Here is a 26,810-nt window from a genome sequence, read left to right as displayed (position 1 = left end):
GCTCTCCTCCGCCCCTACAGGCGCCACCGCCAGTGGGGCGGGCCTCGGCGGCGGCGCGACGAGTCCAGAGGGAAGGGCTGAGGAAGGGGCGTGACTAGCGGGCCGGGGCCCGGCCACCCTCTTCCGGGCTCCGCCAGCTGCGCGCGCATTCTCCTCCCCCCTCGCTTCTTTTGTGGTCCGGCCCATTGCGAGGGTGACAGGAAACCCTGTGCAGGGAGCGCCGCCATCTTGGACCTGCCCGAGGAAGATCCTGAGGGAGCCGCAGGAGCAGTCGCTGCTGCCACCGCTACTACCGCCAGTGCGTCTGCACCTCCTCCGCCAGCCCGCTACCTGCCGGGGCCTCGGCCGACCGCCCCCGCCCTTCTCCCGCTGCGCCTGCACTCCTCTTCCTCGTCCTGACGCCCCCCTCCCGCCCGGAAAGCTGCCCAGCCACCAGCAACCCCCCAGGTAAGCCGGGCCCTCCGCAGTGTCCGTCCGGCCGAGGCCTCCTCGTCCGGCTCTCCGGGGGCCGGCGTGCGGACGACGGCGAGCTGGGCGGCGGGCGGGTGGCGCCGCAGGACAGGCCCTGCCAGGCCGCGGCGAGCCGCGGGTCGGCGGTGGGCGCCGCGGCGCCGGGCCTGACGGGACTCCCGTGCGGGGGCGGGGGTGTCCCCGCGCTGCGTTCGCCCAGCGGAGAGCTCCGGGGCGTGCGGGGAAGGGTGTGTTCTGCCTCGCCTTCCCCGCCTCCTCGGCCGGGCTGGGCTGACAGACACCTTCCGCAGGCCCCTCTCGTCCCTGCCGTTCTGGCGGCTGCAGACCACCCCCGCGGTATTTATCCACGCGAGGCACGGCGCCCCGCAGCCCACGAGCCCAGACGTGGCACTCCCCGTCCCGTAGGCCGCGTCTGCCCGGAGTACAAAAGACAGCCCCTCGCTGCCTCGCCGGCATCTTGGAGGAGCTCCGGTGTCCTTGTCGCTGTGGGTAGACTGTGGACTTGGGCTGGCGAAAGGGTCCGTGCTGGCGAGGTTCTGCTTTGGGTGAGGCCCTGCGAGGCCTGTGACATCCTATAAGGCGTCGAGCTTAGGTAGCATGGAGAAGCAGTGAAGAAGACGGAAAGTTTTTTTTTTTTTTTTTTTTTTGGCATTTCTAGAATTTAAGGGAAAAAGGCAAAGCAGGCGTTTGTTTTGATGGGTTGCGCCTTGCCGTGAGCCAGGCGCGGATTTGGCTGTGCTCACCGCGGTGCTTCCTGCTAAGCCTAGCCCTTGGTGGTAAGTCAAGTCACCTGCACTTTACAAGTGAGGAAACTGAGGCTGGAAGTTGCGATGTGACTGGCTAATGATGGTCCGGACACGCCGGCCTCTCGCACACTTGCCTCGTGTTTCTCGGCTGCACTCAAGTTAGGCCAGTGTCCCAGGCGTGACCACTTAAACTCTACTTACAGCTTAATTCCTCTTTCCCTGTGTTGCCGTGGGATGACAACTGACGACTCCTTTGTAACTCAAAGTCTGTAGTGTCAGCTGCTCCACTGCCGGTCCTCATTCTCCCAGCCCCAGAGGAGAGGTGGCAAGATTTTCATTTCCCATTGGAAGAAGAAACGGGGGTTCCCAGAAGGCAAGTGCTTTTCTGGTGGTCCCACAAAAGTGTTAGAGCCCACTTGAACCCTTGCAAAGTTTACTGTCACGAATGTCTTTTCTTATATGTGGTAATTGAACACAGACTTGACCCTGCAGATATCTAGCTCCCATTCCCTCTTCCCCCAGCACTTTCCGAAATTTGTCTTCAGAGTTCTGCTTGGGCCCTTTTATTTGTTCATGCCTTAAGTCATGTGTAGTTAAGAGTTCTGGAGGGTTCCTGCTCCAATACTGCCACTTTCTAGTTTGAATGACCTTAAAGCAAGTTACTTAGTCGGTGTCCTTATCTATACAGGGAATAATTGTACCTACATTTTAGAATTGTTTTGAAGATTAAATGGGATTAAAAAACCCTTAGCACGTTGCTTGGCATTTAGTTAAGTACCCCATTGTCTGTAACAGTGCCAGGCATGTAGTGAATGTTTAATTTTTGTTGAACAAAGAGGAGCATGGCTTCAGAGAGTTGGACAGTTAGACCTGGGCCTTAGTCTTTTTTCCCTTGGTAGTGTATGACTGCGGATATCTCAAGTCTCTGAGTTGGTTTTCTTACCTGTAAAATGAGTTTTTACTATTAAAGATTGTTTATAAAATAGGTGGCATGTATTAGGCACTCAATAAATAAATGTTAATTGTTGTAAAGATGGAAGACCCTTTTAGATTCTAATAACCTAAAAAATTCCTTGAAATTAAAGCTACATTTTAAAAAGTTTTTGCTTTTTATATTTCATGTTAAACTTTATTGTGGCATACTTCAACTGTGCAACAGAGTTAGGAGTGTTTTAAAGCTAATCTTTATCAGTATTAAATATCTTTGCATAATCTTATTAAGATTTTGTACTGTTGGAGTAAACTTTTGATTAAGGCAAATATGTTAAAATAGGACTACTGAGAGATGTTTGTTTCTTTCTTTTAAAGCTTGAAACAGTTTTGTGTGGTTAAAAGTAACAGACATGGTTGGAGACAGCAGGGTACAAATAGAGGTATGGAAGATAGGGTACTTTTAAAACATTTTATGTTCTAGATAGTTTTAAACATATACAAAATAGAGTGGTAGAATGAGGCTTCATATACTCATCAGCCAGTATCAACAGTGATCAGTCTTGTTCATCAATATACACCTTAACCCTTTCCACCAAATTATTTTAAAGCAAATTTCAGACATGATACTTCATCAGGAAAATTTTTGATATTACTAACCTTTCAACTCTAGGAGTAAGTACAGGGTTCTGTTTTTTTTCCTTTAAGTACTTTCATTCTATGAACAGAGGTGAAGTATTGGAGTACTACTTTTTCATAGCACAGTCATCATAACAAGGAAATTTTGTGATTTTCTTAACATAGTAAGGAATCCAGTTCTTTTTCTTACATTAATTTATGTAAAAGTGTGACATTGAATGTCTTGTCAAAAGTGAGTTTTTTAGAAGTGGGTGTCAGAAATGGATGGGTTATTTTCAGAGGTTGCATTACTGTTGAGGAAATTGACCATTCATTCAGATTAGATTAGATTATTAGAATAACTAATAAAGTTTTGTGTCCACTGACTGACAAATCAAGTAGCAATCCACGTTAGAGAGTTTGTAAGCAAATCTTTGTTTAAACTCTTTCTGTTCTTAAGTTTCATGAAGACAGGAATAATGTGTTTTTTTATTATTATTTTTGATCATTACTATATTGTGAAAGCCTAACCCAAGAGTTTGCGCTCAGTAAATGCTCAACAAATATTTTTGTATTGGAATCGCGCTCAACAAATATTTTTGTATTGGAATCGCAAGAGCAGTCTATCTTGATTCTGATGTTTATTACAAAATGTCTTACATGTAACAAAAACAAAAAACCAAGCTTACTAATTTTAACAGTGAAGATCAGATTTTAAATCACCTGGAATATTTTGTGGGTTGTTTTTGTCTTGTGTTGTCTTGAATAAGTTATGTAAAAATTACATGGAAATGTCATATGTCCTAAGGAGAAGAATAAAATAGCTGTAAAACAGTTGTGAAAGGATTAGTCAGACATAGTGCATAAGTTAACACAGTAAAAAGCCAAGCTCTAAAAGAAAAGGAAAAAATACTGTCAATTATTGGAGTGGTTTCTTTTTTGTTTTTTGGGTTTTTTTGTGTGTGTTTTTTTTTGAGGCTGATCATATGATTAACTTCATATGTTGTTCCCTGTTATTGTAAATGTGGAAGTTATGTTGAAAGTATTATGAATGGGAGTTTTTTGGATTTTTTTTTAATTCTTTTTTTCTTTGAGATTTATTTATTGTAGAGAGCGTGCACAAATGAGAGATGGGGAAGGGCCAGAGGGAGAGAATTCTCAAGCAGATTCCCTGTTGAGTGTGGAGCCCCACTCAGGGCTCGATCCCAAGACCCTGAGATAACCTGAGCCAAAATCCAGAGCGGACTGCTTAACTGACTGAGCCCCCCAGGCACTGCTTGTTTTTGTTTTTCTTAAATTTGTTTTGTATTAGAATTATATATAAAAATGCTTTAAAAATTTTTAAGTTATTTTCTCGGGGCACCTGGGTGGCTCAGTGGGTTAAGCCACTGCCTTCAGCTCAGGTCATGATCTCAGGGTCCTGGGATCGAGCCCCACATCAGGCTCTTTGCTCAGTGGGGAGCCTGCTTCCTCCTCTCTCTCTGCCTGCCTCTCTGCCTGCTTGTGATCTCTCTCTGTCAAATAAATAAATAAAATCTTAAAAAAATTTAAGTTATTTTCTCTACTTTGACTACTTTAGAAAATTAGCAGTGAATATAGTATATGCTTATCCTGTTAGTGCAGTGTTATAAAGAAAGTTAATAATTCCTTCCTATCCTTTTTCTGCTCACAGTCCATGTATTCATTTTTCACAGTTTGGTGTGTCTCCTTCCATATTATCTATATACAAGATTGAGAGAGAGACTGGGTGTATGTGTGTGTGTGTGTGTAATTAAAAATGAGAGAAGCTATTGCATAAAATTCTGTCAACTTTTTTTTCACTTAAAATCATGGATATATTTTCAGGTTAATACATCTATATCTAAATGGTTTTGAACTAAATGCATATTATTTCATCATAATAATAACCACTCAGATGCCCCTGTTTCTTCAGTTTTTATATGGACTTAGTGATAGTAATTCTGCAGAGTTGTGAGAATTAAGTAAGAATTGTATGTAGGGAAAAGTAGTGCTGATCATTTCAGTTATTAGTATTGAAACCTCAATTTCTTCAGTCATTTCCCTGTTAGATTGTAGATTGATTGTTTTCCAGTTTTTGTTTTTTGTTTTTTTTGTGGGTTTTTTGTTTTGTTTTGTTTGTAAAAATGCTGTATTAGATCCACTTGGACCTATAACGTTATGGATTGAAGATTTTGTATCTGTGGGCTACTTTTTCATCAGAGGGTGATTTGGATTATCTTTAAGATTTTAAAATACATTGTTTACCTCCTAAAAATGTGGCAGTTCATAAGCAGATTGTATGAAAGTTCTTTAGCCTTCACCTCTGTCTGCACATTTCAAATCCAGTCATTTATATGTCTGTATCTGTTTAACTGTGTGGAGACCATGCAATTTTATTTTTGGGGCAACAGTGATTAGTATTTAATGTGCATTTAGTAACCATGTAGAGCTCTGTGTATGGGTCTGCAAATAGGTCCATCATTTTGTTCAGTGTAAAACACACTGCAGAGTTGTATATAGTAGCATACCCCATTTTTAAATTTATTCCTAACCTCGATGGTGGTGTGTTTCTTGTGTTCAAGAGTTAATGCTAATCTCGAAAAATCCTTTGTTAAGGCAGTATTAGGCATAGTTAATATTTAAAGGGGACACACAACAATCATGAGTGTTCAGTGTGCATTTAGTAATCATTTCTCTTGACAGCCAGAAAGTTTAGAGCTAAGTTTTACACATGCACATGTAAAACTATAATTGTAAATATTTAGTGTAATTATTCTCCATTTTCCTTCGATTTTGATTTTTTGGTCCTATCGGTCCACGTGTGTGTGTGTCATTCTACATATATATGCCTTTAATAAGCTACCTTAGATAGAGAAAATCATGTTCTTTGGAATCGGACCTGGGTTCAAGTTCCAGCTCTGCCATTTACTATTTTGTAACACAGGCCAAATTAGTTAATTTCTCCAAACCTCAATTTCTTCAGGTTTTTTGGGGGCTTTTAAAAAGATTTATTTATTTATTTATTTATTCATTCATTCATTCATTCATTCAAGAGAGAACAAGTGGGAGAACCAAGCAGAGGGAGTAGCAGAGGGAGAAGCAGGCTCCCCACTGAGCAGGAAGCCCAGTGTGGGGTTTGATCCCAGGATCCTAGGATCATGACCTGAGCCGAAAGCAAATGCTTAACCAACTGAACCACCCAGGTGCCCCTGTTTCTTCAGTTTTTTACATGGACTTAATGATAATAACTCTGCAGAGTTGTGAGAATTAAGTAAGAATTGTATGTAGGGAAAAGTAGTGCTGATCAGCTCATGGTTTACTCTCAACAAGTGTTACCTTCAAAAACTTTTTTGTAAGTAGATATAATTTGGATTAATGTAATTAATTATCCATATCTGTAAATCCTGATTACAACATATCACCTGAATATAATTTTTTTAATACTACTTAGAGTATTAAATTAGAACAAGGTGAGTGAACTGAGAAAGGTTTGTGTCCCTAAGTACCATGAAAGGACTTCATGGTGCATCTTATAATTATGGGGGAGGCTGGATGGTATAGTGGATAAGAGGGATTCTCTGTAGTTAAAAATGTCTTAGGTCCATTATAGACTTGACCACTTAGCTCTGTGACCTGGGCATGGTTACTTACCTGTTGAGTCTTCATCTGTAAAATGAGGATTATACTCACTGTTTTATAAGGCTGTAGTAGTAAGAATTAATTGAAATTGCATGTGAAGTGTTTATTAGTACATTGCTTGGAGAATATTAAGTGCCCAATAAATGGTAACTGTAACAATTGTTTGTTACTAGTTTACAGGTTGTTCATCTTGTATTTAACGAAGCTTACTGTCTGAAAGTGGTACTCATAAGGAAATCAGAGGCATTGAATCTTAGCTGCCTATGAATTTTATTCTCATGCTTTTGTAACACATGGAGAATACATTTTAATCACACCAGCAGTTGTGCACAAGTTACAGAATATTATTAAGGTTTTTTAATTAGTGGAGATGGTACTGTTAGAATGGACTCATGTTTTCAGAGTGTTTGAACTATACCAATGGTTTTTGCCCCTGTTCACCCCTTTTTTACTTTTGATTAAAGCAGAAGCATCCTTAAGTAATAGTGGGCAAACTTTTTTCCCCTTCCAAAGCTAGTTAAAAAGTACATTCTTTACTTCAACAGTAGTGTGTTTCATTCATGTTCAAGAAATGATGTTGAGAAATTCTTTTTTAGAACAATATTAAGCCTAGTTAATATTTAAAAGGGGCAACTTGAGGGACGCTTATGTGGCTCAGTTGGTTAAGCGATTGCCTTCGCCTCGGGTCATGATCCTGGAATCCTAGGACTGAGTCCCGCATCAGGCTCCTTGCTCAATGGAGTCTGCTTCTCCCTCTAACTCTACCCCCTCTCATGCTCCCTCTCTTTCTCTCTCTCATTCTGTCTCTCAAATAAACAGAATCTTTAAAAAAAAATAAAATGGGCCACTTGAATATAGTTTTACTGCAAATACCTAATTTTGAGTGAATGTAACCGATAAAGTCTGGGAGTATATTTAAACCTAGCTTGTATCTAAGCTTATATAAGAGAGGGAGGGCCTGTTGTGTTAGTGCCTACAGTGCTGGACGCTTCTGCCTTCATTGTCTACTGAAATTAAGTTTGAGTAGCTTTCCTTTTTTTTTTTTTTTTTTTAAATTTAAAGATTGTATTTATTAGAGAGTGAGCAGGCACACGCATGAGAAGGGGGGAGGGGAGAGGGAGAAGCAGGTTCCCTGCTGAGCAAGAAGCCAGACCTGGGACTCAGGGCTTGATCCCACAGACTCTGGGATCATGACCTGAGCGGAAGGCAGATGCTTAACCAATTGAGCCACCTAGGCATCCCAGTAGCTTTCTTTTTTAACTTTGCTTTTAGGGTTCATTTTTAAGAAACTTGAACCAGAAAATTGTGTGGTGAGGTGAAGACAGGGCACTGTATTTATTCTGTGAAAGTGATCATTCTCTTTTATTTGGGAATAGTTTATGCTAATTAATGCTTGGTAATTTAAAAAAATGTTTTAAAATTAGTCATCTTGTAGATATTTAATGAATGCTGTGTCATAATTAGCAAGTACACAAATTAATACAACTGGAATTGGCTTTTAATTTCATGATTAGCCTTTAGAGCATTTCAGTGAGAAATTAGGGTTGTAGAGGCCTTGGTTTTTTTTTTTTGTTTTTGTTTTTTTTTTGAAGATTTTATTTTAGAGAGAAAGAGCAAGATAGAGTGAGCACGAGTAAGGGGGAGGCGCAAAGGAAGAGGGAGAAGCAAGCTCCCTACTGAGCAGAGAGCCTGAGGTGGGTTTCCATCCTAGGACCCTGGGATCAGGACCTGAACCAAAGCAGACATTTAACCCAACTAAGCCACCCAGGTGCTCCGTGGTTTTGGTTTTAACAATAAAATGGAAGGGAGCAAAGTGTATATAGCTACAACTTTGAGTAAGAAGAGAGAGAGGAATGGGAAAGTCAAAGGGGAAGAGCATGAAAGCAACAGTAATTTCAAGGTGAATAAACGATTACTTTTCCCCAAGTTTGAGTGGGAAAAGATGAGCTTAAAAAAGGAGCTAAAAATTAATTACAGGGTTCTGGAAGAATGCAGGAAGAATTTTTAAAAAAGGAGCTAAAAATTAATTACAGGATTCTGGAAGAATGCAGGAAGAATGAAAAAAATATTTTTATTGTGAAAGATTATTCTTTTCCTTGTGTTTAGGATCTGGTTTAGAGATTTGGTGAATAGTCTACACCAATTTTAGCCTCAGGACCACGTTTATTCTTAATAAGCTTTGAGTCCCCAGTGTCTGCAAAAAGGGAAACAAGTTATTACGTTGTTCAAAATCAGTTAACTAGAAAAACTCCCTTCTTGAACGAACTGGTTAAGGGAGTTTTCAGTGATGATGAAGATGGATTATCAAAGTGCTAGAACATTTCAAGCTGGAATGGGTAGTAGGGTATCCACTTCGGTTAAATGTAATCCTTACAGTTAAGTGACTATATTATGTTAAGTTAAGACTATATTGTGTGAACAACTTTCTTTTCCCTGATAACAAGAATTCACTTATTTTAAATACATACTTTTTCTATAGGTTAAATTTTATTATATGGTAATTTTGTCTTAGAAAAAAAATTTCCGCCATCGTTACCATATCTGGCTTGTATAATGTGACAATTGCCCATAACAGTAAAAATCCTATTTTAAAAATTGAAAACCAATTTTTTAAAAAAATGGGGTCAAATCTTTGTGTGTGGGCATGTGCACATGCATAATTTTTATCTTTTCCTTAAACTGAAAGCTGGTTTGACTAGAATAAATGTTACTTGAAGTTACTACCATTACTACATTTTACCTCTTGTTTCTCTAGCACCTAACACAGTGTCTGACACATTCACGGCATTCATTTGAATAAATTGGAGAGGTTTTGTTTTTTTTTTAAGTTGTTAAAATTAGAAATAAGAATTATTTAGGTTAAGTATACCTGAGGGCAAAGAATAGGCTGGGATCTTTCTAAATATTGTCTAATATATAAACTTGCAGATTTGACAACCATAAGTAGTATTTTATGCCATTATTTTAGCTTTTAGAATAGTATATAGTAGGCATTTGATACATTGTTAATCTTCAGATCCTGTATTAGGTTGAACCTAATTGAAATTGCAAATAATTGACTTTTTAAAAAGTCAGTAGGAACAACAGTTTCATGTGGTTTTTTATCTAATTCTGACTGTAATTTGGTTTGGAAATAGTTGGACTGGTCTTTTTTTGGATGTTGTGCTAACCATGATTTAAAGTGGAGTAAAAAAGTTACTTTTTATAACTCTTAAGAGTTTTATGTGTTTGTAAGTTAGTGGTTACTTTTTATAACATTCTTTTGTAAAATCAGAGTTCTGAACAAGTTGGCCATCAGTAATTTACTGGATCAGTTAACAGGAGTGGGGACTTCAAAGGAGGAAGACTTTATAATGATATTTAACTCAAATATATAAAGATTTAATTGTTTGAAATTTTCCATAGTAACTTTTCTTACTGGATATTCCCTAAAGAGAAATAATGGAATTGTTCTGATATAATGGTTTCTGATATTTCTATGGATAACACACGAGAATGTTCATGTTCATCCAGGAGAATTTGTGCATTTGGTCAGTTTGGAAAATGCAATTTTACTCTGGCTTATTGTAATCAACATTTTGTTTATAATCAGTATGCTGTATTTTATATATCTTTTAAAAACTGGCAGTGACCAACTGGAGAACTTGTGTATATCCTTCTGAAGTAACACAGTTTTCTTTGTTTTTAGTGCCACCATGGCAACTGCACCATACAACTACTCTTACATCTTTAAATATATTATTATTGGTAAGTTTATTTAATTTATGCTCTTGCTCTACAAAGAAAGTTAATATACAAAATATTTATATACTAATGCTTAACATACCACTCCAGAAGAGTGAGTGTTTTTTGTTGTTGTTATTTTTTTAACTGCAAAATTAAAGCTCCTTTATTTTTGTGGTAGCGATGTACTTTTTGTATTGTAGCCCTGGATACTTCTGTAGTACACTGATGGGTACTTTTTGAAGTGATATTGATTGTTCTTGAGGGCTGCCTGAAAGCTTGTTAGTCCTGGAAGTGGTACTAATTTCCTAGGAGCACTGATAACTTTTCAAAAATACCATGAAAACCCTTGGAGCCACCTGGATTCCAAAAATTGATAGAGAACATTGAGTCAGAGTAGTTGTGTAATATACATAAAATATAATACTGGTGGTTTTTCTGCTAAGTTTCAAGATGTTGCTCAAATTAAAAGATAAGATTGTTTACCCAGGTGTAGTTGTAAGAGTTTCGTTGGAAGTACACATACTTTTCAGTTAATTCTTCATATTAGAACAGTTTGATGTCATGGTGGGCTCAATACTTCCTTCATGAAGGGTTAAATGCCTATGTAGTACAGTTAGAGATAACGTCTGTTACAGATTTCATATAATGCACATGCTTATCTTTTGTGGAATTTTTTTTTTTTAAGATTTTATTTATTTGACAGACAGAGATCGCAAGTAGGCAGAGAGGCAGGCAGAGAGAGAGAGAGAGAGAGAGGGAAGCAGGCTCCCTGCTGAGCAGAGAGCCTGGTGCGGGGCTGATCCCAGGACCCTGAGATCATGACCTGAGGCAGAGGATTAACCCACTGAGCCACCCAGGCTATAAGAAATACAGGGAATATAAGAATATAAGAAGAGATAGATGGGATCTAGTCAATCAGACTTCCAAAACTTACTATTTTTGCTTGTTACATGCTGCCCTGTTTGTTGTGTCCTTATGTCTTTTGCTTTTATGCATGAATTAAGGGGGAAAAAACAATATAAAACTTTGAAACAGTTCAAAGTAAAAAATGCTTCTCTTAACAACAGTTTCTTTGTTAAAAAGCACTTCCCAGCTGATAGTTACTTGCTAACATAATTTATAATTTAATTCTGTCACTGCTGAAGATTGGGAATAATCAGTTTGTACATCACAGTGAAAAGTGACATGTAGGATTTTTCGAACTCATCTTTTCAAGTGTCCCAGAAATTTGTGATGTGATATAGTAGGGGGTATAGCAATCATTACATTTAATTATGAGTATAAAATTGAGAAATGTAATTGCCAATTGAAACTTTTCTTTCTTTTTAAACAGGAGATATGGGAGTAGGAAAATCTTGCTTACTTCATCAATTTACAGAAAAAAAATGTAAGTTCACAATAAGGTTAAGTAATAAATTTATACTCACTTTCCTACCTTTTAAAAAGTGTCATTTTCATTACGCTCCATGCATTTGATAATAACTTTTCTGCATATATACATTTTTGTCTTTAGGGAATTTTTTTTAAATAGAAGCATATAAAATGAAATACACCTGCATGTATAGAGTGTTAATTTATATACCATATATAATTTGGGTTACTTATTTAGGTTTTTTTGGTGGTAGAAATTTTTTAAAAATTATAATGTCAAATTTAAATAATATTTTCTCTGACTCTCCATTTTGGAAATTTGCTGCATATATCACTTACTAACTAAATAATAATAGATTGGAAATATTTAAATGAAATTCTTTTTATATCAAGACTGGTTGATTAATATTTGAAGTATAACTCTGTCTTAGGGGAGGAGACCATGTTATTTTATGTAACTAATAGGCTAAATATAGTTGAAACTAATTTTATGGCTTTTTTTTTTCTTAATGTAAATTTTATGACATCTCCAACAGTCTGTGTATTCTTGTACCACAGAATAATAGGTTTAGGTTTTCAATGGCCTAATTATAAGGAAAGTACTAATAAACTTGTCCTGTTGGATTGGAATTATGTAACTTGCCAGTATGTAATTTTAGGTATATATTAAATGTGTTTTTCTTTGAGATACTGATAATATTTTTCAGGAGAAAAATTTGACAACTTCTAAAGTCTTAAAGCCATTGATTGTTTTGTTATATGTTAAATAGCATAATGTTGGTGTTACGAAGAACTTACTAAAAATCTTGAATTAGCAGATTCTTTTAGTCCAGGGATCAGTAAATAATAGCGTGTGGGTCAAATCCAGTTACTGCCTGTTTTTGTAAATAAAGTTTTATTACAATACAACTATGTTCATTTTACTTAGAGTCTTTGGCTGCTTTTGTGCTTCAGCAGTAGAGTTCAGTAGTTGTGGTTTTGGCTATAAAACTTAACTATTAATTATTTGGTCCTTTACAGAAGTGTGCTGACCCCTGTTCTAGTGCAGTCAGATTCGACTTCTGTGTTTTTGCTAATATTTTTTCAGTGCTAGCTTCGTCCACATACAGCCTACAAGCATTAATATGTTATTTAATAATCCAGTGGCTCTTCTCCCTGCTGGTCTTAATCTGAAGCTTTCTGGAAGTTAGATTATTATATTTCTTTTTTCTCTCTAACAGTTATGGCTGATTGTCCTCACACAATTGGTGTTGAATTTGGTACAAGAATAATTGAAGTTAGTGGCCAAAAAATCAAACTGCAGATTTGGGATACAGCAGGACAGGAGAGGTTTAGGGCTGTTACACGAAGCTACTACAGAGGAGCTGCGGGAGCACTTATGGTGTATGATATCACTAGGTAAGAGATTAATACTTTTCCAAACTTCATACTTGAGAAAAATCTGCTTTAGGCACTGTGGTTTGGGGTGTATGTGTGTGTGTGTGTGTGTTTATTGATTTAGACATTCTTAGTTTGTGATTGTGTGATTTTAAATGAGCTTATTTGGATCTTACGGTTATTTCTCTACACTGTTGTGTAAGACTTGATGTAACATGTTGATTTCCTTTTCTGAAAGTGAATATGACTGAAGAAAAGCTTTAGGAGATGCTGGTGGAGCTAATAGAAGAATACTATTCTGAAAAGCAGCATCAGTTCGATTATATGAGGTGAAATAATATTTTATACCAAAGTTTGTTCTTTTCACTTCAGTAGAAAGCAAACAAGTCTTGAGGAGTTAACTCTATTCAGTCTCTGGTGTTAAAGTTGACACCTTTTCAGAATAAGGTCAGGGAAGGAATTAAGTAGTTTTGCTAATGTAACATGGTAGATTATAAAAAGTTCTTATGCTTGCATCTGAAGGTGTTTGAGGTATTTGTTCATTTACTTAAATTCTTTTTTGTTCTAAAATGAATTAAAATGGTTTATAGTACTTCATGCAGCAGCATTAAATTTATTTCAGCTTGGCTATTTTGGGAAACTGAAAGCACTTGATAAAAAGTAAAAAAACTGGACCGTAAATATTTGGCTTCAGAAAACAGGGAAAATTGTGCCACTTCATTAAACTGTGCTAAGCTGGAAAATGAACTGGATCACCTTTCATATTAATGCAAATGCCAGCTTAAAGCAGTGTGCCTCTTGTCTTGCTTTTTTGGGTGAGGTAGGGATGGGTGAGTAGGACCAAAGGGACTTTCAAGCATATTTCCTTTTGAGAAATGGTTTATACTGTTTTCTCTTGAAGAGTCATGATACAGTGTACATTAACATTAGCATCCTGAGAAGTTCTGCATTAATGAAATTCTTTAACTCAGTTTAGTGTTTCTTAAGCTTATTTTATTAACACACTTTGGGAAATGTGGACTTAGAATGAAGACAGTGGCAGATTATAATTATAGTGCTTGAAGTTCATTGAGTTCCAGAATTGGTTAATCTCACAGCAAAACAGAGCAAAATAGCCTTAATGCTCTTCTGAATAGGCAAGCAACTGGTCACATGATTTCTTGTAAATAGTTTTGTGGGAAGATTATTAAAGACCTGGCCTTCTGTGCAGAACATCCTAATAAGGGATGCATTCCTGAAGACTTTGCATAATTAAAAACTCCATTGCTGATAAATTTAAATGTGGTGATGTGTCTTTAAGAGTGTAACCGTCTAAAGTGTTGTAGTTTGTTTTGCTTTGTGCAAGTGTGCTTGTGTCCCCCCCCTCCATGTTTACTGATGATACAGTTGACATATAAGATTGTGTAAGTTTAAGGTCCAGGGTGATGATTTGATACATGTGTATGGTTTGCTTTTAAACATAACCTTTTAAGCGTAGTAAATACTTCTGGTAAAAGTTGTGTCTCTCTGAATCTTCAAAAGTACTTCTGGTGGGAGCACCCCAAATGTCCATTAACTAAGGGATAGATAAACAAATGGGTATACTCATACAGTGAAGTATAATCTGACCATTAAAAGGAAAGACTCTCTGATACATGCTATACAGTGGATGAATCTTGAAGACATTTTGCTAAGTGAAGGAAGCCACATGTTGTATGACTGCATTTATATGAAATAGCCAGAATAGGCCAATTCAGAGACAGAAAGTGGATTGCTGTGGTGTGGAGATTGAGTGCTGATGGGTGCAGTGTTTCTTTTGGGGTTGATAAAAATGTTCTAGAATTAGATACGAGTGATCACTGCACAACTTTGGTATATGTACCAAAAACCACTACATTGTATACTTTAAAAGGATGAGCTTTGTGGTAAATTCATTATATCCCAATAAAATTTTACTGAAAAAAAAGTACTGCATACTTTAGACAGGTGCTTTATTAATATTTCATAGTGACACTGATGTTGTATCCATAACATTGATTTTTTTTCTTTTTTTTTCTATTCTTCTTCACATTTTAAAAACTTGAAAGTTCTACTTTAATAATACCTTTATTCCTGGCATTAACTGTAATTGTTACAGGATACTTCCTAAATTGACAACATAGCTTATCATGGCAGTTTGGCTCTATCAGTTGTTTGATAAGTCATTTTACATGGCAAAGTTAGGGATATTTTTTACTTTTTCTTTTAAGCACTCTTGCCACTAATTAATGAGTATTGGCATGCTGCTATAGTTAAATAGATTTGAAATTATGGTGAATTTTAAGTAAATAACAATTACCTAAGAAATTAGTAGCAGAAGTTATGGGCATATCTAAATAATAACAGTTTATATGGTCTTGATACTTAAAAAGGATATATAGATTTTTCTGTTTACCAAAGTGGTGGCAGTTTGTAATTCATTCTTGCTGCCAGCTTTGACATTTTAAAATTTATCAAAACAAGTATTAATGTTTTGGGATTTGTCCTGTGTAAGTTTTTGTGCACAAAGTAGGATAAATCTGTTGTGTTAAAGCAAGGTATGCCAGTAACTACAGATTTGGAACAGTAAAATGATAAGACTTGTGCTTTTAAAAAATATTTGAGTATTAGAAGATTTTACCTAGAAAATTTTAAAACATTGGGAAAATGTTTTTATTTGACCCCCTTTTTTTTTTAAACGGTTAGGTGGTGTTTTGTGTGTAACATAAGTTAGCACAGTGAAAAGAAAACCGTACAACTTCTTTTTAGTCTCTACTGGGAAAGGATTAAATGTTTGGAAAATCCAACTTTATATTGGTACTGGCAGCTGGAGTTCATGGAATATATTCACAAGACTAAATTTGAAACACTTTGAGGACACTATGTGCATAAAGAAAGAGTTCAAGACCTGGCTCTGAAATGCGTTTAAATCTTTGCGAGCTTCTGTTTTCTCACCTGTTAAATGAATAAGATGGATTAATGTTTTGTGAATGTATATAAATCAAACATTTTTAACTTTCAAAATTTTATTTGACCCCTTTGGTAAAGTCTGATAAATACTTATATTCTATGTACTATATATAATATTACAAATTATTTGGATTTGCTTGTCCTCTTTGGGCCTATTTGGCTAGTGCAAATGAGCCTACGAGTTTCTAAACTCTTGCTTGGAGAAATAGGGCAGTCTGAATCTCAGAATGATTTAGGTACTAGTAAATAAGAATAAAAAGTTAGAATAAACTTATTTTGTTATCTGGGGGCTTGGATTTCCAGTCAAATACATTAAGTGCCATTTTAAAGCTGGTTTTTATGTTGTCATAGTTAACTTTCTCTTGGAAGAAAGGTGAGTTTTATATCAGTGTATAGTAGTGTGAACATCTTGGTTTCTAATACCGGACAGATGCAAATATGTTTGTCATTGAACATATTCGCTAGACATTTTGATATTATTTCTCCCATTTTGTGATTGAAAATATGGGTGATTTTTAAAAATCCTAGTTTTTACTTCAGATTAGAAATTCTTAATTCAGAATTGTTTCCATTAATTTTCTGTGTTTTTCCTTGCCCACTGTTTATGAATGTGCCTTTAAATGTAAACAGTTTACTTCTGTATATAATTAGCAAAGTTGTTAGATACTGATTTATTTATTTAAAATAATAGATTTGGCTAGACTTCTGGAAAGTGTGGGTTTACATTCCACAGTCAGTTTTTGATGAAAGGGAATATTATAAATATTTATTTGAAATTCCTTTTTAAAAAAAATTGAAATGACAATTGTATGTGGAAGTCACAAATGTAAACTTTAATTTTTGCAGAAGAAGTACATATAATCACTTAAGCAGCTGGTTGACAGATGCAAGGAATCTCACCAATCCAAATACTGTAAGTTGAATAACATCTATTATATAGAAAATGTAAGATCTATGCTAACCCCAGAAGAAGAGTGGTTTGCTAGTAGGATTTTTGTATATGAGTACCAAGAATGAGAGTGTATTTTTAAATTAATTGAGAAGATAGCATTTTTTTTTTTAGTACTAATTACCCCAGGTTTTGCATCTTACATGTGGTGTTTGTTCATGTTTGTGGTTAAAAAAAAAAAGTTATGAATGGGGTGGTGTTCTCATGTCAGGTGAAGACAATGAAATCTGAAACAATCAGTTTAAAAGGGATCTGCATTTATTTCATTAAATGTTACCGTTGGAAGAAACTGGGCAAAGTATAAGTGGTCTCTGTTATTTCTTAACAACTGCTTGTGTATTTACAATTATCTCAGTAAAATTTCAGTTAAAAACAAAGAGTTCTGCATGCTTTAAAAAAATTAGTTTAAAATTTTTTTCTTTTTACAAAAACATCTCAACTATATTGTAATAAATTAAAAAAAAATTAAAAAGCCATTGTGCTATATTTTCAAATTGAAAATTTAAAAAATTTGTTTCTAAATGAAAATACAGATTAGTTTCTTCGCCAGACTGAGAAGATATTTATTGAGATTTTATTTATTTATTTTTTAATGAGTTTATTTATTTGACAGACAGAGATCACAACTAGACTGAGAGAGAGAGGGAAGCAGGCTCCCTGCTGAGCAGAGAGCCCGATGTGGGGCTCAATCCCAGGACCCTGGGATTCATGACCTGAGCTTAACCCACTGAGCCACCCAGGTGCCCCAATTTATTGAGATTTTAAAGGCCAACCAACATGCTAGACTTTATAGTATTCAAAGATAAATGTGGTCCTTGGCCCACAAAATGTTACAGTTTAGTAAGGGGATAGCTGTGTGTATACAAATAACTGCTGAAAAGCAGAGTGAGATATGAGGTAGAAATAGAGCAGCTGGTATGTGCATTGCTGGAAGTACCCAGGATAAGCAGGGCCGTCTGGAGAAACCAGCTTTACAGAGAAAGGTATGTTTGCATTGGGACTGTAGAGGTGAGTAAGGTTTTAATAAATGCTTAAGGGGGCATTCCAGGAACAAGCAAGGGAAGGTACTTAGGTGCTTCTTCAGAGCAAGGCCTGTGTCTCACTTAGCTTTGTACTCCACCATTGAGCAGAGGTCTGATTCAATAAGTAGGTAATCAGTGGTAAGATTGGCTTTTATCAGGGAAAGGCAATAAATTGTACTGAAAGTTAACATGATGTGCCCTTTTTTTTTTTTAAAGATTTATTTATTTTAGAGAGAGAGCCTGAGCAGGGATGGGGGAGAGGGATAGAGAGTCCTAAAGCAAGCTCCCAGCTGAGTGTGGAGCCTGACTCCGGGGTCTCTCCCATGACCCCAAGATCATGACCTGAGCCGAAATCCAGATCCAGCCACTTAGCAGACTGAGCCAACCAGGTGCCCCAGAGTGGTTTGCCATTTATGATAGGGACTGTGCCTGGAACTTTCATATCCATTATCCCCTTAAACCCACTGTACGTATATGTACAGACCTATAGATGAACATTCATAGTAGCTTTATTTACAATAGCCCAAAATTGGAAAAAACCTAGATGATCATCAGGAGGTGAATTGTTAAAACAATCTGGTACATTTGTACTGTAAGATACTCCTCAACTACAAAAATCGGAAACAACCCAGATGGTCATTAGGAGGTGAATTGTTAAACAGTCAGTGGTACATTCATACTGTAAAATACTCCTCAGCTACAGAAAGAAATGAACTGTTGATACATACAGCAATTTAGATGGATGTCAGGGGCATTTCACTCATTACACATGAGTGAAAAAAGTTAATCTCAAAAAATTACGTACTGTATGATTCCATTTATGAAACATTCTCAAAAAGACAGAATTGTGGAAGAGAACAGATGTGTTGTTGCCAGAGGTTAGCAAATGGGGGTGAAGGATATGAGTGCTGTGCCTCAACTAGAAAGGGCACAAAGCAGTTCCTTTCTAGTGATGGAACAGTTCTGTATACTAATTGTGGTGACATAAATCTATATCTGCAGTAAGATTGCATAGAACCACACACACACACACACACACACACACGAGTGTGTAAAACTGGTAAAATCTGACTAAGGAACATAGATTGCACCAATGTCAGTTTTCTGGTTTTGAGTCTGTAAGATGCTACTATTAAGGAAGCTTAGTGAAAGGTATATAGTAAAGCTCTATTCTATAGATATTTCAAAAAAAATGTTAAGAAGCAAACAAAACTCATTGTAGAAGGCCCTTAGAGGAGCATAATGACAAATTAGCCATGTCTTTCCTGCCTCATTTATGCCTCTTCAAATTTTACCAGATCTTCAAAAGAAAGTGTTAGGGAGGAAGATCTTTACCCTTCAAGATTCTTCTGGCTTGTCTAAGAAATTAATTGACAGAGTTGTTACAAGTTTCTGGAGATTGAGTTCACCCCTCTTCCTCATACTGAGAGGGAAACACCCTTACAAATGGAGATTTTTCTTACAGATGTAAAGGTCTCTTAAAGGGTAACTTCTGGGTTTTCAGAGCTTTACTTGTGTCTTCTGTTTAAAAATAAGCCAGCTTAAGATAAATATTCCAAAGAGAATATTTTGGGATGGCAAAATTTGCTCCCCTACAGAAGAAAATCTCTTAACATCCAGCTCGAATGTTACGATTTCTGTAACATTGCCTTCAGTTTCTATGTAGAAATTGCATACTTTCCCATTTTGTTGGTGGTGTATTTTGTACCTCTGTCTAGTTAGCATGCCACTTTTATGTCTCCTTTCAGGCTGACGGGAAGCACAGCTTGGAAGTTCTTAAGAAATTGGGAGAGAAGGCAGTGTTTCCATTCAGCAAATGTCTAAAAATTTTTTAAATTATCTTTTAAAAACTGCTTTATTGAGATAATTAACATAATTTACCCATTTAAAGTATGCAGTTCAGTATTGTTGGTTTTCTTTTTGAATTTATTATTGAAGTATAGTTCACATTTGTTTTGAGTACCTGCCATCTAATGGCCCTGGAGTAGGTCATTGTGATTTTACCAGCCTTGATTTAAAAAAACAAAATTGGGGGCGCCTGGGTGGCTCAGTGGGTTAAAGCCTCTGCCTTCGGCTCAGGTCATGATCCCAGGGTCCTGGGATCGAGCCCCGTGTCGGGCTCTCTGCTCCGCAGGGAGCCTGCTTCCTCCCCCCTCTCTCTCTCTCTGCCTGCCTCTCTGGCTACTTGTGATTTCTCTCTCTCTGTCAAATAAATAAAATCTTTGAAAAAAGAAAAAACGGATGCCCTTTTTCATGTGTTCTTACCTTATCCTTTAAAGGACTAGCAGACTTCATGTGAAAGTGCCTTTCCCTCCTCATTGGGCCTTTGTCCTCACTGATTGAAGAATGCTCACGTTTGTTATGCTGCTTAAGTGTTCTTGTTCAAGGTTTACATTTCAGATTACAATGGTTCTTCAGCTCTTTGGACATCATTTTTAAGGAGTAGGAGAGTTAGGGGCTACAGTTTCACATGAGGAAAAGTTAATGGTAGAAATCACTTTTGGTTGAAACCATCCATTCCTACAGTATCAACATCTGGATTACCACATCTGTTGGGAAGGGAAAGGAGGGGGAATCATGAATTGGTATCAGATAAGCTTATATGTAGACAGAGACAGTTTATCCATAATGCCCTACCCGCAGTCCCCAGAAACCACCATAAAGCTCAAAAAGCTCTATTTCCCTAAGGCTGCAAACTTTTTTCTTAGAGCTTTGTAGAGCTGCCTTTAACTTTGGCCTAACTTCACTTACATAAATGATTCCAGAGTAGGTGTATGTATATGTGATATTTTGCCTTGGATTTGAACTTGTTTTGCATGTGGGTCCCCCCACCCCTCCTCCCACCACCACTGTTCCCCATGGAACGCAGACCTTTGTTTTCAGTTGCTACAAACTTAGTCCTTCTCCAGGGCTAGTGTAAAGACAGTGTTTGAAGGTCATAGTTTGGTTCTAAAGTCCTTCTAAACCACTGACTCCCTGAGTGACCTTTGACAAGTCCTATTGCCTGATTTGATCACTAATTTTCTTACCAGTAGCCCGAAGGAGTTGAACTGGTAGTTTAACTTTTTGAGGGTCCCAGAGACACTCAAAAATCAGATGAAAACCATGAGCCTTTTCTTCCAGCGAAATGTTCTTGTTTATAGCATTCTGTGCTTAATTTCAGTGTATTCACAGATTTCCTGGAGCTTGTGCATGGACCTTTTAGTAATCTTACTCAGATAAATCATAACCTTTGGCTTAGACCAGGGTGTTCCTCATGGGCTGTATTGTTTTTGAATGGCTTGCAAGCTAAGAATGGATTTTACATTTTTAGAAGGTTATTTAAAAGAAAATGTTAAGAAGTATGTGCAAAGAGACCATTTGAGCTCCACAGACGTGAAATATATACTCTTTGCCTATATAGAAAGTTTGTCAGCCCATGGCCTAGGTAATTGCTGACCTCCCTCCTAATAGTACTGATTTTGTGATTCTCCTTATCTATGTGCTGGATGATTGCTGGTGCTTGGTTTCCTTCTTAGGCCTATATGTTTTTTTCTATCAAAATTTTTGGATTTCAGAATTTTCATGGTTGATTTTAAATGGCTGCTTTTGTATTAATATGTCTTTCTTTTGGTCACAAATTAGGTAATAATTCTCATAGGAAATAAAGCAGATTTGGAGGCACAAAGAGATGTTACATATGAAGAAGCCAAACAGTTTGCTGAAGAAAATGGTGGGTTTAAGACTTTTAATGGCTTTTTGGGGGTCATTCATGGGAGGGGTGGCATTTTGATACTGCGGACTATTTGACACTTTTCTTTTAATGCCAACTACTTAAATCTCAAGAATGAAGAAGTAAAATTTGGGGGTAGTGCAAGTATTTAATGACAAATGTTAAGACTCCCCTCATCTCAAACCTAACATACTGTTTCATAAAAGACTATGGTAGGAGTACTGATAGCTGATAGGAAACCCTAATTCAAATGTTATTGGAGAAAGTGTCCTTTTGAGTTCATTTGAAATGTCTTAATTATAGTCTGAATTTTAATTTTTAGGCTTATTGTTCCTTGAAGCAAGTGCAAAAACGTAAGTATGACTAAAATTAATCATTTTCAGTTACATTGTTACATTCAAACTTCTCAAAGTAGAACCATACATGTCGAAAATGTATAATGTATTTGCTTACATATAATAATACATGTATGTGTGATGTTTATTGTGGGAAGACAGTTAAGCAGGCATCCCTTTGCTTCCTGTTTCACATTTCAAAGATAATAGTTTTTGCTACTTTATCTAAAAGATTGTACTGTGATTATTCCCCTGGTAAACCAGGTTAATAAATGAAACTGTGTTAGCATTCCAGAAGTGCTTGACTTTCACAGTGGAGGTTGAATTTGGCATCTTGGACTCAAGCTTGGGTATTCTATGCATTTAGTACTTCAATTACAAAGCATGGCTTAAGGAAACAATGTCTAAGAATAATCAGAAACATAATTGATGTTTTCTAATCGTTACTCCATGTCCATTATCGAACCCCAGGACTTAAGTCAGAGTTCTTCATTTATTAAGTCAGAAATTCCTTGCTGGGTAAGAAGCTAGCCCCTTTTGGTTTAGCTTCATCCATGTCATTAGTACTAAGAGAACTGAAGTGAGACCATGGTCGAGCACAAATATGTCACCGTCACAAAATTAAAAAATATAGTTAATGCTTAGCTAATCAGACCATACAAATCCTGGAATCTCACTTGTTTGGAATACCTTCTTGCTATTACAAAAATGGCCTGTCCTCACTTTTCCTTATATATAAATATATGACATTTTAATGATTAGAACACATTCAGTTATCCAAATAGGGTTTATAGAAATAGCTGTTAGTATCTTGTTTATATGCTTTCCACAGAAAATATTTCCCCATGTTGTTCTCTTAGCTCAGTCTTTTGGTAATCTTTTATTAGATGACAGTGGCTAAGTTGAAGACATCATGGCAGTTGACTAAAGGTTAGCAAAAGGTCAGTGTATAATGCCTTATCCTTTGTAGAAAGCTGTGATTCTCCAATAAAGTTGTCAATTGCCTCTTAGGGGAGAGAATGTAGAAGATGCTTTCCTTGAGGCTGCCAAGAAAATCTATCAGAACATTCAGGATGGAAGCCTGGATCTGAATGCTGCCGAGTCTGGTGTACAGCACAAACCTTCAGCCCCACAGGGAGGCCGGCTAACCAGTGAACCCCAACCCCAGAGAGAAGGCTGTGGCTGCTAGTGACCTCTTTGCCGTCGCTCCCATTTGACCTTTCACCTCTGTCTGTTGGAAGCAGTACTTTTTACTGCCTCATTGTCTTCTGTACATCTTACTGGGTTTAATTAAAAAAAAAAAAAAAGAAAGAAAGAAAAAACAACTCTGTTGTAAAAACAGTTTAACACAATACTAAACTGCTAAAACAACTAGATGTAATCAGGTTATCAAAAGGCAAGTAGAGTAATAAATCTCTCCTGCATGGTAAATCTAGACTTTTTTTTCCCCTTGATTGTCCTCGTGATAGATATGTCACCAGTACATGATTTAAACTGAGCACTGATGCTGGACTTAAATGATTTTTATCCTTCCTTTTTTTTTTTTTTGGGCAAGGCTTTGTCTTACTGTATGGTTTAATTTGAGGATATCTTAAGCCTTTCTCCCCATCTTTAACTGTTCAAGTATGTCTGTTGTAACCAATAAGTTTATTGCTGTGAAATGACTTCTGATAGAGAATGGGTTCTATAACTGCTTTTGTTTTTGTTGGATAAATTTCCTGTTGCGTGGGTGGCAGTTTTCTCGTGGAGGTTTGCTTCTGTCTTAGCCTTGCACAGGGAAAATATCCATTTATTTTTTCTCTTGTGCTTAATTAATAGCTTTATCTTTTTTTTATGCCATTTTATCCTTTTCTCTTTAGCAGAAAGTAAATATGTATAAAATTTGAAGGAACCGAACTAACAATACATTCTGTGTATATTATTTTAATGAAGAAAATAAATTGATTACTGGCATTGGAACAGTATAAAATACCAGTTTGTACAGTATGACCTATATGTGACCATGTTACTCCCTTCCATTTCACACAAGGAAATACACAACTGCAGTTCACAAGTAATACTGGCTCCACCCTCTGGTGCTGGCAGCGTTTGGGGACATTATGCTGGAAAGAGCTCCTGTAGCGTGAGAGGATTAACACTAGCAGATTCTGTTCCATCTTTGCACTGTGGCTTACCTGCTGATTTTCTTAACTGTTCTTGTGCAATCGACAATGTGCTAACCTGCTTTTCTCTTTGTAAACATTTTGCATTACAGGCTGCATTTCTTGCCTTACTGTATAGAAAAAGAAAAAAGGCTGGGTTTATTATTGCACATTTTAAGCTTTTATACCTTTATCTTCTTGGAATGGTGAGATTGTGTACCGGACAGTCAGAACCACAGGTCTGCTGTTAAGGGATTTTAAATTGTGCATTTTTAACACTACAGTGAAGTAATTTAGGATACCCTTGTGTTCTTAGTATGAGGGGCTATTTTATGTCCTGTTGGCATAAGTTGTTTTGTAAAAGGGAAAGTGTTTCTAACGGTGTTTCAGTGTTTGTGCTGATTCAAAGTAAGTTATTACTTTGCACTAGGTGGTTTGGCCACTGAAAGAATACTGTATTGCAAGGGAAACAATCTCTTTAGACAACAGACTTATGTTTTACCAAGTTCTTTACTTCTTTCCATTGATTTCTGATTCAGTTTATGGTCCAGATGGAGAATTGAAGCTATTTGAAGTAGGATAGGTGGTAAACCTTACTATATTCTATAAAATCATTCAGCTCAACTGCTGTGTTTAAAATACACATTTTAAATCCCTCTTTACAGACACTAAAGTGAAAATAAAAAATAAAAAATACAGCTTTCTGGGTTGTAAACATGTGGTAGTACTGGAGTATTGTATAGTCAATGTTAAATAAAAGCCAAAACTGGAATGTGCAGAAAATAGGATTTGGTTAATTTGTGGACTCATCTTTATTTTTGTCTTTGTTTAACTTTTTAAAAAACAAGATTCCTGGAGTAGATTGGTACGTTCTGTTAAAGACTTACAGTGACCCATTTTGCTTACCCTGTTGCTTCACAAGGGACTCGCCCAGGGACCATGACCTGCTGGTGTGTGTATATATTTACAAAAAAACAAACCAACCACCCATTGGGATATAAGGTAGCAATCACAAACTAAAGACTGCGGCTTGTTTAGGTGCAATACCCTGATTCCCAAAGTTAGTTACAGTGGGTCTTAATTGTTTTTGTGACAGGATTTATTCAGACTGCTGTACTCTTCATTTGATGTAACAAAATGCTATTAATCTAAATATTTGTAAATAAAGTACCTGTATCTAGATTAAATTAAAATGGTTTGCATTATTTTCTGAACTACAATAGGATTTCATATTTTTTTCAGGCAAACAATTATTTGGCAGAAGTTGCCAGTTTTTATTGGCGAATTGTCCTTACTGTATGAAGAGAAGTCTACATATATAGCATATAACTCCACATGACTCAGTAATTGACTTAGTTTTGTCCTTGTATTTGGATCACCCTTGCAGTGTTTTCAGTCAACCTTTTTCAGTGTGAGATCAGCACACTTGGTGCCTGATAGTGTTCTCCCTTGACTGTACTTGGGGCCAAATTCTGTTGTTTGCATGTGTAATCCCCTGTAATAAACTTGGGTGCTCAAAAATAGAAGAGCAAATTGTCCTATTGTAACATGCATGTGCCAGACACTGGGAAGTACACTTTGGAGAGAATGTGAAGTTCTTTTAATCTTTCATCAATGAGAGTTTACTACATGTGGGGTCACCTGCTTCTGTGGGTTACTTGTTAACCTTGCACCTGTGTGGAGGCCCTCTTGATTAGTAAATTGGTGCTCAGACATTCCAGTGCAATGTTCAAGTGTTTCATGGATAATAAAATGTTCGATGCAGTAAACTTGATTAAAAAAAATTTTTTTTGGTGGTAATGTTCACATAATACTGGATATAGTAAAGTTTCTTTGGAAAGAGGTCTTTTGGAACCAGGTGTTTGGTTTCACATATTAATTACCTCCCCAATTCCAAACTATAGTTTTGAGAACTTTTTTGCTCACATATCCGTTGTTTCAGGTGTGATCTTTCTATATAGATGTGTGGTTCAGGTCACTCCCCCTTACACAGAAGATCAAATGATTACCTTCCATTCCTGTCCACAGGGGAATAGGGTTCATGTGGCAGTTTAGAAAGAAGATATTTTACCCTCACTCAGCACATGGACAGAATGGGGAAAAGTGTCCCTAAGGGATTTCAGTAATTGTGCAGAGGCCTGACTTTTCAGCATTTTGCTAAGGCCTGTGAAAATGAAATAAGAGAATGTTAAATACAAAAGATACACACCAAATCCAATTTTTATTTGGAAGTAGATACTTCTAGAACTTACTGTGTGTTAAATTTTATGCCACTTCCATTGCCTTTAGTGTAATTCTGTTTATCCCATATCTTAATTAATGGTCCAGGTCTGACCAAATTCTTGGGTATATAACCCTCCTTGGGGTAGAGAGGGATGGTTGCACCACACCATACTGTATGGTTATGGTTCATAAGCTGTCTGCGGGCCTAAAAACAGGCCTTGGGAGTATTTTAAAACCTGTAACATGTAGTTTCATACTTCCCCTTACTCATGAGAAGAAGTCTACTGCCACAGAGTCTTTTGTGACAGTTGTTATTGTTTTTAGAGAAATAATGTATTTGTAGATCATGAAGCAGAGCCATTAATTACAGTAGTTCAAAGATTTAAAAGTCAAACACAATTTGAATTTACCACTGGGTCAGATTCTGCTAATTTTCCATCAAAGAATATTTTGGTTGAGGAAAAGCACCTCAAGTATAGAGTTTTATAAACGATATTTCCATGTGGTGTATGTTCATTGACAGGTACAACAAACTTCAATCTCTGGGCCAAAGATGGAGAGCCATTTGGAAATTGCTGTTCTC

At 36.9% G+C, this 26,810-nt stretch overlaps 1 protein-coding gene across 1 annotated transcript; it reads left to right on the top strand.

Annotated features, from left to right (window-relative positions):
- The first annotated feature begins 123 nt into the window (after positions 1-123).
- On the top strand, positions 124-25,191 carry RAB14 (RAB14, member RAS oncogene family). Its single transcript, XM_082695314.1, has 8 exons — positions 124-447; positions 10,093-10,151; positions 11,464-11,517; positions 12,722-12,899; positions 16,692-16,758; positions 21,441-21,528; positions 21,851-21,881; positions 22,875-25,191. Exons 2-8 carry the CDS (start codon positions 10,100-10,102, stop codon positions 23,050-23,052), a joined length of 648 nt encoding a protein of 215 aa, XP_082551440.1. The 5' UTR covers positions 124-447; positions 10,093-10,099; the 3' UTR covers positions 23,053-25,191.
- Positions 25,192-26,810: the final 1,619 nt, after the last annotated feature.

Source organism: Mustela nivalis (genome assembly GCF_964662115.1).
Source record: "Mustela nivalis genome assembly, chromosome: 13".
In the NCBI taxonomy this organism is placed as follows: domain Eukaryota; kingdom Metazoa; phylum Chordata; class Mammalia; order Carnivora; family Mustelidae; genus Mustela; species Mustela nivalis.
This window is presented reverse-complemented; position numbering and strand designations above follow the sequence as displayed.